The sequence below is a fragment of the Hemitrygon akajei genome, chromosome 26 (assembly GCF_048418815.1).
Source record: "Hemitrygon akajei chromosome 26, sHemAka1.3, whole genome shotgun sequence".
NCBI classification, from domain to species: domain Eukaryota; kingdom Metazoa; phylum Chordata; class Chondrichthyes; order Myliobatiformes; family Dasyatidae; genus Hemitrygon; species Hemitrygon akajei.
This window is the reverse complement of record NC_133149.1, coordinates 39,916,757-39,931,764: the sequence shown is the minus strand read 5'-3', so window position 1 is coordinate 39,931,764 and position 15,008 is coordinate 39,916,757. Positions and strand designations below refer to the sequence as shown.

Here is a 15,008-nt window from a genome sequence, read left to right as displayed (position 1 = left end):
AAACAGGAAGGGGCAAAAGAAAAGCCTCCAGGAATAGTGTGGGAATAGAAAGAGAAGCCATTTCTAGTTCTGTAGCTGCAACTAATCAAAGAGGAATGAAATAAGGCTGAAAAACAATTTCCAAGCAATTAGAGAAGCACATAAAGATGCAAAGCCTTGATTAATTCTTAATCATAGTGCTTTGTAAAAGAGAGCTAAAGTGTTTCAGGGAGCACTATCTGAAACTAAGGGTCTCAACAAGTGAAGACACAACTGTAAAGTATAGAACAAAGCAAGCTTAAGTTGCATAATAGGTTGGAGTTGAAAGCATGAATAATCATTAAAACAGGGAAAAGCAAAGTCATGGAAGTGTTGGATCTCATTATAATTTTAATATGAAGCATCAATACATCTCAGCAAAAAGACCAGCAATAGGCTAGTGAATTTGGGATTACTCTGAATTGTTTCTGGCTGTGTGCCTGTTTTTCATGCTTGACTGCAGTATGGCGGCATGAAGCATCAACCAGCATGCTCAGTGTCTTTCACTAGTAGTGCAATCACTCTGGTCAAGTATGATGTTCTCCTAAGTGCTTGTTTATTGGTGGGTTCTCAGGTGGCTGTTAAGGCTGATCTGGGATCCACATAACTGGGATGGTAGGCTGGATTTTCTTAATGGAGCACACCTGTGTGTGACGCTGAATTTCCTATAGTGGGTGAGTCTAGGACCAGAGGGCACAGCCTTAGAACAGAGGGACGTCCATTTAGAACAGATGAGGAGGAATTTCTTTAGCTGGAAGGTGGTGAATCTGTGGAATTCATTGTCACGGATGGCTGTGGAGGCCAAGTCATTGGGTATATTTCAGAAATAGAAAAGAGGGAAAAGCTTGTTAAGCTACAGGGAAGGTGGGAGAGGGAAAGGTGTCTGATGGAGCAAAATTGGGATGACTATGGTGATAAGCTGTAAACAAGGTCAACTGGCTAATGAATGAATCAAAATAATTAGAGAATGAGTACACAACAAAACAATGTAGAAATTGTGAAATATAGAGCAAAACGACATGATTAACAGATTAGGCTTTTTTTTTCCACCTATTTTCTTGTTTTCTCTCTTGCTGATCATGTTTTCCTGCTCCACGTTTTGCAACTCTTACATTCCTTTCTGCGTTTTTTTTGTCTATGTTCTCACTTTCTTCTCTTCTCCCAGGGCTGAAATGTCTAGCATGAGACGGCACAGTTTTAAGGTGCTTGGAAGTAGGTACAGAGGAGATGTCAGGGGTAAGTTTTTTTTACGCAGAGAGTGGTGAGTGCATGGAATGCACTGCTGGCGAAGCTGGTGGAGGTGGATACGATAGGGTCTTTTAAGAGACTCCTGGATAGATGCATAGAGCTTAGAAAAATAGGGCTATGGGTAACCCTAGGTAATTTTTAAGGTAAGGACATGTTCAGCACGACTTTGTGGGCCAAAGGGCCTGTATTGTGCTGTAGGTTTTCTATGTTTCTAACTGCTCACATTCATTCATTGACCAGATAACCTTGTTTACAACTTATCACATCATTACTCTATCAGAGACATAGCCCTCCTTCACCCTCTCTGTATCTTAATATGCTTCTTTCCTCTCCTTCCCAATTCAATCTGAAATGTTAGCTATTTCTCTTCCCACAGGTGTCACCTAGCCAGCAGAGTATTTCCAGTTTTTTAAATTACTTTAGGTTTCCAACATCTGAATTTTTTCTTACTTTAAAAGTAAATGCAAAACTAAGATTGTGAAAGACACTACTGTTCAGCAGGTCCTTTACTCTTTATTTCCTTAATCAAATGACAGCCTTTTAACTACTCAACAGAGATCTGTGGAGTGAGCTCTTCGTGACAATCAAAAATGCCATTTCAAACAAGCATTAGGAAGGGTGGTCCAAAAATCTGTAAACACCAATGTGAGGAGATACCTTGACTGGACAAACAAAGAATTCCTGATGGTGCTGCTGATGGTGGTACTGGATTCCTTTCCAGTCCTGATGAACGGTCTCGTCCTGAAACATCAACAGTTTATTCCCCTCCATAGATACTGCCTGACCTGCTGAGTTCCACCAGCATTTTGAGTTTGTGGCACTAAACTATGAAAGCTTTCAAAAATAAATAGACCTAATGTAAATGAGTCAGTAGAAAGAACTCAGTCCAAGATAATTTTCAAAACTTTAAAACTTTATTGAAATATTACTTTTTTAAAATAACAATAGTTCTCAAGGTGATATCTTCAGAATCAATTGTCCTGTAATTAATTTTTTAGTGATTTTGGAGTGAACAAGGGTGCTATCTTGTGTGAGGCTTGGCAGTTATTCAGTGCCTCTTAAAATCCTACTCCAGTATGTTACGTTCACATGGGAATGATCTGTCATTGTTATTTTGTTGAAGGGCAAATTGGCGAGATGAATAAAGTTCCGCACAGTAAGGCCAGCTGAGGATTGTTCTTGAAAAGAACTAATGCAATGAGTAAAGTGGCTTTTTTTCTGACTTCTAAGCCTCGCTAACAATAAAAACAACAATAGTCCAATGATTTATCACTGCCCTCTCCATCAGCTTAACACTAGTTAGTCAAATACTGGGCAGCACAATGTTACGATGTGTAACAAAGTTGATATATATACTTGAAATACAAGATACTTGTTTATGGAGTATCTGATACTAAAATGAGCTTTCATATACCATTACATTGGCTCAAGATACACATTTCTTTACTTACTTATTGCTGAAGTGACTGTTATCAGAAATACCAACAAACTGTAAGAAATGTGTCAGCAGAAATAGAATAACATCTCTTCACTCCTGATAGCAAGGAGCACCTACCTGCCTGACAAACTTAATATTCAAGTGCACAAACATTAAGAAACACTGACAGTTTTCTCTGATTGGATAATCCCTGTTTTAAGATTGTTTAATATTTGAAGCATGACAATTAAATGTCCTTTTAATAAAAGGAAGCATTTGAAATTTAGATGAGAAGTGCTTTCTTTCCTTCACCTGTAAAGCATCATCCAGTACTCTCCCCATCTAAGTACTCCAAAGGATTGATAAAGTGCAGTGCATTTCTTTGCACATGTTGTTTAGAACAGGAAAGACAAGGAAATAGCTGCTTGGAATACTTTATTAAATCACAAAACTTCACCAAAATAATTTATTGTCTTGCGGTCTGGAACCCTGTTTTGGAACAAGAATAAAGAAAAATTAATTTTGCAAGCAGTTTGACAAGGGATAAAATTGAAGTATAGTGTACAGTGTAAAAGTATTTTCCCATTTTTCTGTGTATGGAGCATCCAGGGAGGGGAGCACATCTGGTGAAGGAGCTTGTCATGTCCATTCTGGGGCAGCTCACTCACCTTTGGTCCCCACTGGACACTCAGCTCTCACCTGTGGCTCCAAGTAGCTGTTTGCATGTGTCAGTGGCCACACCCCAGTACACCGCTTTGACAGGCAGTCTAAACCAGTTGAAGGTAGCCAGAGCTTCATAACCCAGTGAGATAGGGACATGCCTGTCCCAGCATGCAAAGTCAGCTCTGGCGGTCTGGGCAGATGAGATCTACGTAAGATGCAACGGCCAGGAAGGCAGTACTGCTACGCTCTGTGGAGAGTGCAGGGCATGACAAGGCAGAGAAGGTGTCATGGTCATTCACTACAAACAAGAAAGACCCCAGTTTGTGTTGCTTGTTCGTACCACTGGGCCCAGACTTCTGAAGTCGAGAGAGTGGAACTGCTCCAGTGCAATGGCATTTCTACTTTAAAAACTCTCCTGCACAGGTTTCCTGTCATCGCCGGACATGACGGACAACCACCATACGTTATTCACAAAGTGCCAATATTTCACCAGGCTCTCCTCTCCTGAGTAATATGTTATTTTTTCCTTGCTTTTTCCCCAATTACATGTTGTTGTTGCTTCTTCTTAAAAACATGTCTGCCATTTACCTTTGGAAGTGAGCTTCCCATTCTTGCCACTATTTGGCTAAAGGAGTTTTTCATGAACTCTCTTTCAGAACACTCTCCATCCACTGGTTCACCTTCCCCCACTTTTACCCTTCCCATCTCCCTTCCTTTATTCAATGGCCCACCTTCCTCTCCTGTCAAATTCCATCATCTTCAGCCCTTTGTCACTTCCAGCTTATTTATCACCTTCCAGTTTCTGAAGATCTTCACTCTCGCCCCTTTCCTAAGTGCCAATCGACCCAAAAAGTCAACTGTCTATTTCCCTCCGTAGATGCTGCTTGCTTCTTTGCCTTTGCCATCACATTTCTGAATGGTCCATGAACATGTGAACACTACCTCACTATTTTGCTCTCCTTTTGCACTGCATTACTTATTTGTTTTTTTATATTTTCTATTGTAACTTATAATACTTGTTTTATGTATTACATTGTACTGTTGCTGCAAAGCAACTAATTTCACATCGTATGTCAATGATAATAAAAACCTGTTTCTGATTCTGCTTCCTCCAGCTTTCTGTACGTTGCTCCCTTTCAGATTTTCTATTCATGCCTTATTTTAGATTAGGGTCCAATTTGTGATTTTTCTCGTAGCTTTGCTTTTTTATGCTTGCTTATATGCTTATATAATCACCTGTTTGTAATTGTTTAGTGGATTTTCAGTAATTTTTAGCAGAGCTGGTTGTTTTTTTGTAGTTTCTTTGTCTGTAAGCCTGGGATAGCATGCAGTGTCAGTACAGTTGAAGTCAAAAGTTTACATACACCTTAGCCAAATACATTTAAACTCAGTTTTTCACAATTCCTGACATTTAATCCTAGAAAACATTCCCTGTCTTAGGTCAGTTAGATTCACTACTTTATTTCAAGAACGTGAAATGTAAGAATAATAGCAGAGAGAATGATTTATTTCAGCTTTTATTTCTTTCATCACATTCCCAGTAGGTTAGAATTTTACATACACTTTGTTAGTATTTGGTAGCATTGCCTTTAAATTGTTTCACTTGGGTCAAATGTTTTGAGTAGCCTTCCTCAAGCTTCTCAAAATAAGTTGCTGGAATTTTGTTCCATTCCTCCAGACAGAACTGGTGTAACTGAGTCAGGTTTGTAGGCCTCCTTGCTCGCACACGCATTTTCAGGTCTGCCCACAAATATTCTATCGGATTGAGGTCAGGGCTTTGTGATGGCCACTCCAATACCTTGACTTTGTTGTCCTTAAGCAATTTTGCCACAACTTTGGAGGTATGCTTGAGGTCATTGTCCATTTGGAAGACCCATTTGTGACCGAGCTTTAAATTCCTGGCTGATATCTTGAGATGTCGCTTCAATATATCCACATAATTTTCCTTCCTCATGATGCCATCTATTTTGTGAAGTGCACCAGTCCCTCCTGCAGCAAAGCACCCCCACAACATGATGCTGCCACCCCCATGCTTCACCGTTGGGATGGTGTTCTTCGGCTTGCAAGCCTCACCCTTTTTCCTCCAAACATAACGATGGTCATTATGGTCAAACAGTTCAATTTTTGTTTCATCAGACCAGAGGACATTTCTCCAAAAAGTAAGATCTTTATCCTCAAGTGCACTTGCAAACTGTAGTCTTACTTTTTTATGGTGGTTTTGGAGCAGTGGCTTCTTCCTTGCTGAGCAGCCTTTCAGGTTATGTCAATATTGGACTTGTTTTACTGTGGATATAGATACTTGTCCACCTGTTTCCTCCAGCATCTTCACAAGGTCCTTTGCTATTGTTCTGGGATTGATTTGCACTTTTCGCACCAAAGTACGTTCATCTCTAGGAGACAGAATGCGTCTCCTTCCTGAGCGGTATGACAGCTGCGTGGTCCCATGGTGTTTATACTTGCGTACTATTGTTTGTACGGATGAATGTGGTACCTTCAGGTGTTTGGAAATTGCTCCCAAGGATGAACCAGACTTGTGGAGGTCCACAATTTTTTTTTCTGAGGTCTTGGCTGATTTCTTTTGATTTTGTTTGTAAACTTCTGACCCACTGGAATTATGATATAGTCAATTAAAAGTGAAATAATCTGTCTGTAAACAATTGTTGGAAAAATTACTCATGTCATGCACAAAGTAGATGTCCTCAACGTCTTGCCAAAACTATAGTTTGCTAAAATGAAATCTGTGGAGTGGTTAAACAATGAGTTTTAATGACTTCAACCTAAGTGTATGTAAACTTCTGACTTCAACTGTAAATCACAAACTGTCCTTGTTGTCTCATAGGCTGTTCTTATCAAGGTGAGGGGAGGAGAAGGAGAAGAAGCTGGCAGGTGATTGGTGAGACCAGGTGAGGGGGAAGGAGTAACATCCATAAAGGTTTGGACAGGGTAACTATTGTTTCTCTTAGGATACCAGATTGGCTGTTGAGGGGAAATTCAGAACTGGCAGTTATAAAGTTTTGCCATTTTCTGCACCAGAGGGAGTCAGTCCTAAAGTCATGGTTAAGGGTAGGTGATAAATTTTTGAGTGCTGAAGAAATTACGAGATGCAGGTGCAGTGATAGAAAGTGGAGTTGATGAAGAATTTCAGTCATGATCTAATTGAGTAGGAGAGCTGTCTCAGTGATCTACAAAGCCAACACCTATTTCTACTTTTTAAGTTTATATGCATTAAAAACAAGGCTCATTGGATTACTTACAACTCTAACTTATCTTGCCAAAAGAAATGTGGTCCTTTTTTCATATGGTCTTCTTTTACAACAAACAAGCTTTTGAAACCCAAATGTAATGTCATCTAGTCATTGCTTACCGATCTAAGTATTCTTCTTCAATCTTCCTGATATCCTGAGCTGTGTATTTAAGGAATACAAGAAAAGGAGAAGATATTACAGTGTTAGAATGGGATAAGTATAAATAGCTACTTGATGGTCGGCAATGATATGATGGGTCAAAGGATCTGTTTCTGAGCTGTAGGACTCCATCTCAACCCAGTGCTGTTATTTAAATAGATTATTATTGATATTTGCTGCATCTCCTCTTTACTACTCCCTCACTTTCTCTGTAACCTTAGTAACATACCACCTGTGATGATTTTGAAGGTTAATGTACCTTTAGGAATTAACAGTAAAATAACTTCCAATCCATTGCCTTCATATGGGAGTAAAAGCCTTCAAAGAAAAATGCTTTGTTTCCACCTCTTACTTGCCTTAGTAGGGTGCAGCATCTAAGAGCCTAATGTCACTACACTGGCAATAAGGATGGATTGTAGCAGCTGGAGGGAATAACAGAGCTATAATCAAATGTAAAGTGAATAGTGAACAAGTTAGCAGGGATAATAGCAGGTAGTGCATGTGACAGTCCCGTGGACAAGAAATAACCAATTACCTGAATGGAACAAGCGCATAAATATTTGAGCATAAATTATATTGTCAATGGTGCAGAACAGAACAACAAGGCATACGTTAAAAAAGGAAAGGCAATATTGTTGCTGGTAATAGATAGAGAGATAAATATGGTCCTGGTGAGTTTGTTAGCACCACAAACCACAACAAAAGGTCTCTTATGAAGACATAGTAAAAAAAACTTAAAAAGACATTTTAAGAGAGATTGAGAGATTTTTGAGAGTTACATTTGGCAGAGGCACTCAGGGACCAGAGGAAATGGTTGGTGAATATATGGTTGGGCTAAAGTCTCTGGCAAAAACTCTTCGCATTCATTTCGAGATTACTAGAACACAAAGGCAGAAATACACTGCAGAGGCATCATAAGGCATTGGTCAGAGTGCATTTGGAATATTGTGAGCACTTTTAGGCCCCGAATCTAGGTAAAGATATGCCCCAGAGAAGGTACTGAGGAAGTTCTGAAGAATGATCCCAGAAATGAAAGGCTTAATGTATAAGAGCATTTGGTGTCTTTGGCTCTGCACTTGATTATTCAGAAGGATGAGGAGAGTATCTCATTGAAACTTATCAGATCACTGAAAGACCTGGATATAGAGGATGTGGAGAAGGCGTTTCCATTAGTGGGAGAGTCTAGGATCTGAGGACACAGCCTCAGAACAGAAGGACATCCCTTTAAAACTGAGATGGAGGAATTTTCTCAGACAGAAGATAGGGTATCTGTGGATTCTTTGTCACAGAATGCTGTGGAGACCAAGTCATTGGGTATATCTAAGGCAGAGTTTGATAGATAACACACACAAATTTTTTTTGAAGAACTAAGCAGGTCTATGGAAATGAATAAATGGTTGATGTTTCAGGCCAAGACCCTTCTTCAGGACTGATAGTTTCTTGACTGGTAAGGGCTAAAGGAGTATGGGGAGACAATGGGAGAATGGGGTTTAAAAAATTAGTCATGATGAAATGGCAGAACAGACTTAGTAGGCTGAATTGACTAACTCTGTGCTTGTATTTTATGGTCTTATGGTCTAAAAATGAAACCTACAATCACACAAACTTATGTATAATGACAAATGAGATAATTCAGACAAAGCTATTCAGGTGCATTTAATATTCAGAGAAGTGCAAAGAGGGATGTTGAGTGGAATTTATTGCACACATGAGGAAAATGGTACAGAAGATATACCTTATTGATTAGGGAAGTGATTAAAAGCATGCGTATTGATGCAATACTTTTTAATCTGTTGTAAGTCAGAATGTGTATTGAGACTCATCCACTTCTTAATAAGCAACAGAACCAAAGAGACTCAGATGCTGTGGTATTAATGTCCATTTTGTAAGGTCTACAACCCAACATATTTTACTTTGTGGGGAAAAGAATACAGATGCCTATCACCATTTCCCTTCATTTGTGATTTCCTTTCAGTCATCTGGCTTTTATTTTGATATGACCCTCACTCAACATTCTTCCCCTCTGCCATCAGATTTCTGAGCAGTCCATGAACTCATGAACACTACTGCACTATTCCTTGTGCATGATTTATTTATTTATTGCAATTTATAATAATTTTTATGTCTTGCACTGTACTGTTGCCACAAACAATAAATTTCATGACATATGACAGTAATAATAAACCTGATTCTGATTCTGATTCTGAATTCCCACAGAAAACAATTTCTCCCTAATTACCCTGATGAATTCTTTCTAAACCCTTGAGTAATTTTGGTGAATCTGCACGACAACTCTCTTGGGTCGTTGCCTTAATTTCTTGATAAAATGAAACAGTTGATTCTTCACCTCATACTGAGACTAATTGTCCCTTCTCATGTAATGAAACTGCTATACTCTTGGGTGGATTTTGCAGTAAACAAAGTTATCTCCTTCCCCTTCTTGTGGGCATAAAATATCCAACAGTACTATTTTGAGAATGAGTAGGAAAGTTCCAAAATCAATTGTGGTGCCATCGTAGTGTCACAGTTAGTGCGATGCTATTACAGCTTGGGATGTTGGCGTTCAGAGTTCAATCCCGGTGTCTGCTGTAAGGAGTTTGTACACCCTCTCTGTGGAATGCTTGGCTTTCCTCTGGGTGCTCCAGTTTCCTCCCACAGTCCAAAGGTGTACTGGGCAGTAGGTTAATTGGTCATTGTAAATTGTCCCATGATTAGGTTAGTGTTAAATAGGGAATTACTGGCGGCGCTGCTCAAAGGGCTGGAAGGGCCTATTCCACACTGTATCTCTAAATAACCAAATAAATATTCTGATTACCCACTGAAACAGAATATTTGATATAAATGATCTTGCTAGAGTTACCTTGTTAACAGGATGACCACTGCTATTTCTTCGGCTTGTATTCTTGGTGTCAAAGCTGGAGAAAATACCTTTATCTGGATTCCTGGTTGTTTTCATTTCATTGTCTTCACTGTCTGGCTCTTTGCTAATTGCGATGTTGTTATCCTTGCAGTGCCAATATTCATCTTTATTCATGACGAGAAGAGTCACTTTGTCCTCATTTTCTTTTATTCTCAGAAGAACATCCTCGTAATCGACTTTCTCTATATTCTTTCCATTTACCTCAATCACTATATCACCAGTCCTGATTCCTGCTTTGTATCCCACTTCGTCAGGTATAACCTAAAATGATTTTTACATTGGAAATTCAACACAGCAAGAACCTGTCTTTACAAGCTGCCTTTAATATAGCCCACCACTGGAACATTATTTTTAAAAAAGTCAAAGGAAAAACTGCAGATGCCGGAAATCTGAAATACTTACACTGCTAGAAAAACTCATCGGATCAGGCAGCATCTATTGAAGGAAAAACAGTTTAGGTTTCAGGTTGAAACTGAGACCTGAGAAAGTCGGAAAGTTTAGAAAGCAGAGAAGATGGAGAGATCATTAAGTGGAACAAAGGGAATATCTGTTGGACAAATATTTGACAGTCTCATATAACCAGATTTTAAGACAAGCAACCAAAATTTTAGTCAGAGGTAGAATCAGAGAAGTTGGATGGAGAAGTAGAGGTAATGGAAAAGAGAAATCTAGAGCTTTTGCAATCTAGGTGTAGGTGGAACTGGAGCCAATAGGAGACAGGAAAGATCAGGGTAATGGGTAAACAACACTTTGTGAGAGTTAGGATATATGCAGCATGTTTTAGAAATTATGCTAGGATCTCCTTCATTCTGAGGTAAAAATCCTTGGCATTTCCATATAACAATGCTGTGAAAGCCCTTTCACAATAGAGACCACAGCAGTCCTAGAAAAGGCTCACCTCCACTTCATCGGGCCAATTGGGGTAGTGCAACAAATGCTAGTTTTTCCCGTATTTTTTTAAAAGTGTGTGAAACAGAATGCTTCAGAATAAATAACAATTGTTCCTACAATTGTACCTTTATAAACTCAAGACTCTCGGATGATTTTTACCAGTAAAGTTATGATTTTTCAGTCCTCTGAACCAACCTGTTGGATGTATGCTCCTGGTTCATCAGTGATACTGTAGAGTTGAAAACCATATCCTTTGGAACCTTTCACCAAATGGCAAAGCCTTGGTTTGGGAACAGACTCTCTTTCTCCTGCCACCTGGGATGGAGAAGGACTCGCTCGCTGAAGTGGTGGATGTTCCTTGCTTTGATCTTCTGTTGTCTGCTTCGGGTTCACTTGTTCTTCATCATCGCAAATCAAAGGAGACAAACCCAGCTGCATAGGACAAAGATGCAACTTAATTATTCATCAAGAAAACAAACTGCTGGAGGAACTCAGCGGGTCAGGTAGCAGAGGGATGGTTGACGTTTCAGGTCAAGACCCAGTGGCAGGACTGAGAGCAAGAGGGGAGATGGCCAGTATAAAGAGGTGAGAGGGAGGGGTGAGCAGGAGTTTGCAGGTTATAGGCAAAACCAGGTGAGGAGGGAGATGATGAACAAGTGGAGTCAGGTAGGGAAAGGGGATGGACTATGTTGGGAGACAACAGCGGGTGATATGCAGAAACAGATAAGGAGAGAAAAATTAAGGGCAAATGGAGCCAAGTAGGGTGAGGAGATGATGGGGGTAGTGACTGAGATGGAAGGTGATAAATGAACACACAAGAGTCTGCAGATGCTGTAACCTGATGTAAGAAGATTGTTAAGTGGATCCCGTTAATGGAAGGATGATTGGCAGATATAACCATTGGGGAGGGCTTAAAAAAACCTGTATGTCAAGTATGTGAGTGACAGGCAGATGGAGCCAAGTAAAGGAAGGGACTGAAAATGGGTAACAGAGGTAGCACTAGGGGTGCCATCAGGAAAAGAGCCTGAGTGGAGAGAGACAAGAATACAAGGTATGCAGGTTACTGAAATTGGAAAATTCAGTGTTCCTAATATTGGGTTATAGACTAACTACCCAGCTGAAATATCAGGTGTTGTTCTTCTAATCTGCATTTGGACTCACCATGTTATTGGAAAAGGACAAAGGCAGATGTGGGAATGGGACAAAGAATTGAAATGGCATGCTCACTTCACTAATGCTCTTGACATTTGCTATTGTGAGTCGTGCACTCTTTGAAAAGCATAAAAAAAAATTAATCTCAAATTGCCAACTCGGGTGCTACAGTAGTGTGGCAGTTAGTGCAATGCTATTACAGCTCAGGGTATTTTAGTTCAGAGTTCAATTATTAAAAAAAAGTCAAAGGAAAAGCCGTTTTCTCCCACAGTCCAAAGATGTACTGGTTAGTAGATTAATTACTCATTGTAAATTGTCCTGTGATTAGACTAGGTGGTTGCTGGGTGGTGCAGCTTCCTGGGCCAGAAGAACCTGTTCCACACTGTATCTCTAAATAAAATAAAAGATAATAATGGGGTATATATATTTGTGAAGGTTTCTGCTAAAGCTCAGGGATGGCGCTCTCACCTCTGAATATGAAGGTGATTCAAGCACATAATCTAGTTTTAAAATCTCACTGGAGTACTGTGGAAAAGCTGCAGTGCCAGGCAACAGCTTTCAACTGAGCCAGACAAAGAGTTGTCTGGTCTCTCAGGTGGGTAGAATTATTTTGAAAAAAAGGTCTACATTTCCCTGACCGATTTTTGTCCTTTGACCACCATCACAAGACAGGCTATCTGGTCTCCATTGTGTGCTATTTGTGGGAGCTTGCTGTGCACTTTTGTTGCAATGCATTCTTCAGGACAAGTGACACTATGTCATAGATTGTAAAGTATTTCAGACATTCTGAGGTGGTGAAAGGGGCTATCTGAAAGCCAAATATTTCATTTCTTTAGTCACTGCTTCAAGGAATTTGGAGTTTTCTACAAAGGGCAGTGGATGCTTGGATGTTAAATATATTCAAAGGGAAGATGAACAGAGGAATCAAAGGATAGTGGTTGGGTAGGAACATGGACAAGGCACAGAAACTTATTCTTTGGTATAAAGTTCCTGAATCAAGTCCAACCTGACTGTGAGGTTGCTATGCAGCTTCTGCAGGGAGAGGACGAGTGGGGGTCTGGGAAATTGCAAGCATGAAAGAGTTCAGTGGATGAGAAAAAGAAGGGATGTTTGGGTGAGAGGGAGAGGGAGGGAAGAGGAGATGCTGGCAGGAATAGGAACAGTGAAACTTGGGATGTGGGAGAAAGGGAGAAGAAATATACATTTACACAATGTTCCACCATCATTATATTGAGCATGTTAATGAACTAGTTGCTGTTGGTCTTTCCTTTTCCTCTTGTGGAGAACAGAATTTTTGAAGTTCAATAAAAGTTTCTCAGTGTATCCATTCTAACATTCAAGAAGAGATCCATTTTCACATCCTTGGAGCTGCACTTCATGCAATACTTCTCCCTGGGATGCCTTTACATGATTTGTTTCAATTACATTTCTTGGAAGCAAGTTGCACATTTTAACTAGTCTCTGGTTACAGATATTTCCCTTTAACTCATCTGTCCTAGTTTTCTACTTGTCTGCAGGTGGAAAGATCTTTTTTAATGTTTCTGTATTCTAAAGGAAACCATTTTAGAAGGTATTGTGGACATCCATGGCTGGGCTGAAAATGTTATCAGAATAAACCTCAACTTGGTTGGTCTTTCCCATCTGCCAAGAGGAGAAGTACTTCTTCTATCATGGTTCAACGTGTTCTTTTTCTACACAGGAGGATAAAACAAATTATAGTGTTACCCTTCTGAGAATGAAAATCTTTACATAATAAAACAGGAAAGACTCACAGATGTGAAGTACTTGTCTCCTTCAGAGCTGATGACAACAAAGGTAGCCTGATTTCCACCCTGTCTGACTTTCTTCACTACAGAACTGTGTTCTAGCCCTTCAATATTCTCTCCATTAACACTTAGCAAACGGTCTCCTTCCTGCATCCCACACTTCTCGGCTGGGCTTCCAGCATCCACTTCTGACAAATACTGACCTGAAAGAAAAGTCAATTTATATATGGTTACTGTAATGAAATGAAACAGAAGCCTTCCATAAATTGGCTTTTACTGGTTTCAAAAAAAAACACAACCCAAAAGTTACTCATGGTTCAGAATATAGGAACTGCGAGTTAAGGAAGTGACTACAATCTGTCATCCTTTATATATCCAGAAGAAGATGGTCAGGAAGCCTGGAGATGGGGCGCAAGCCCATGATTAACTCCATTTCTCGCTGATCTCACTGATTAAAGTGCCGAGGAAGATTGAAATCGTTGAGGCAGGTGTGGTGGGCATACAAGTGTTTAGTGCCGTCTACCAGCCTCTCGCTTGCTGTTGCTGGGGGGAGTTGTCTGTGTGTGATGGTCTCTACCTCCCTCTCGCTCACTGCTGCCAAGGGAAGTCCTTGTGTTGAGTGATCTCTCTCCCTCGATGCTGTCAGAGGATGGAGCAAGGTTTAATCAACATGGTTTGTGGATCAGACTCTAATTCACATATGATGGGTTTCAAATTTTTCTGTTTGCTCCTATTTTTGTTACTAGTTTTGACTATTTTGAATTGGGGTGGCCTGCAGATAACGAACACTGAGCTGAACTGAATTAGACTGTTTGTGGTAATTTATTTTTTTGATTCTTTCTACTTCTAAAATTTATATCTGTGCACTTGGAATGTTACTGTGACACTGTTATTTCCTTTGCGATCAATAAAGTGTCTATCTATCTATATGCCTTTTGATTCTGTGGTTTTATATTCTGTGCATTTGCGCATTTTTTGTTGCTGTTTGCGCGATTTTTTTGCGCATGTAGCAAGGTGGGGGGTTGTTGATGGTTTTTTTCTTTGAATGGGTTCCATGATTCTTCTTTGTTTTGTGGCTGTCTGTGGGAAGACAAATCTCAGGGTTGTGTACTACATACATACTTTGATATTAAATGTACTCTGAATCTTTGTTATCTGTGTGATAAAGCAATTAAGTTTGAAGTTCAAATAAATTTATTATCAAAGTAAATTTATTATCAAAGTAAATTTATTACCATATACCACCTTGAGATTCACTTTGTTGCAAATGTTTACAGAAAAAATGCAATGGAATTTTATGAAAGGCTATACATAAATAGACAAAGACTGAAAAACTTGGCAAACAAAAATAATACTAATGAGTGAAAATGAGTGGAACTAATCCTTGAAAGTGAGTCTGTAGTTCACAGCGTCAATTTAGAGTAGTGGTGAATAAAGCTAAGTCGATGATTATTGAGAAATCATTGCAATCAGTCCCTTCTATTCACTGCAATATACCTAAGATTTTAGAATCACTGAGCAGGGATGAT

The 15,008-nt window shown here is 39.6% G+C and overlaps 1 protein-coding gene and 1 long non-coding RNA gene across 8 annotated transcripts in view; one reads left to right on the top strand and one right to left on the bottom strand.

Annotated features, from left to right (window-relative positions):
• The window catches only part of LOC140716902 (uncharacterized), a 130,842-nt gene that overhangs the window by 91,939 nt on the left and 23,895 nt on the right, over nt 1-15,008 (top strand). The gene's annotated exons all lie outside the window — the stretch shown is intronic.
• The window catches only part of LOC140716899 (Na(+)/H(+) exchange regulatory cofactor NHE-RF3-like), a 53,070-nt gene continuing 40,223 nt past the window's right edge, over nt 2,162-15,008 (bottom strand). For 4 of the 7 annotated variants that reach the window (XM_073029975.1, XM_073029977.1, XM_073029974.1 and 1 more), the window contains exons 9-13: nt 13,486-13,682; nt 10,757-10,993; nt 9,611-9,931; nt 6,711-6,750; nt 2,162-3,172 (exon numbers count right to left, since the gene is read on the bottom strand). In XM_073029975.1, the coding sequence (XP_072886076.1) occupies nt 6,715-6,750; nt 9,611-9,931; nt 10,757-10,993; nt 13,486-13,682 (791 nt within the window). In that variant the 3' untranslated portion in view covers nt 2,162-3,172; nt 6,711-6,714. Of the gene's footprint in view, nt 5,953-6,710; nt 6,751-9,610; nt 9,932-10,011; nt 10,106-10,756; nt 10,994-13,485; nt 13,683-15,008 lie in introns of those variants that run through there. The other 3 variants (XM_073029978.1, XM_073029980.1, XM_073029979.1) reach the window with 3 other exon arrangements.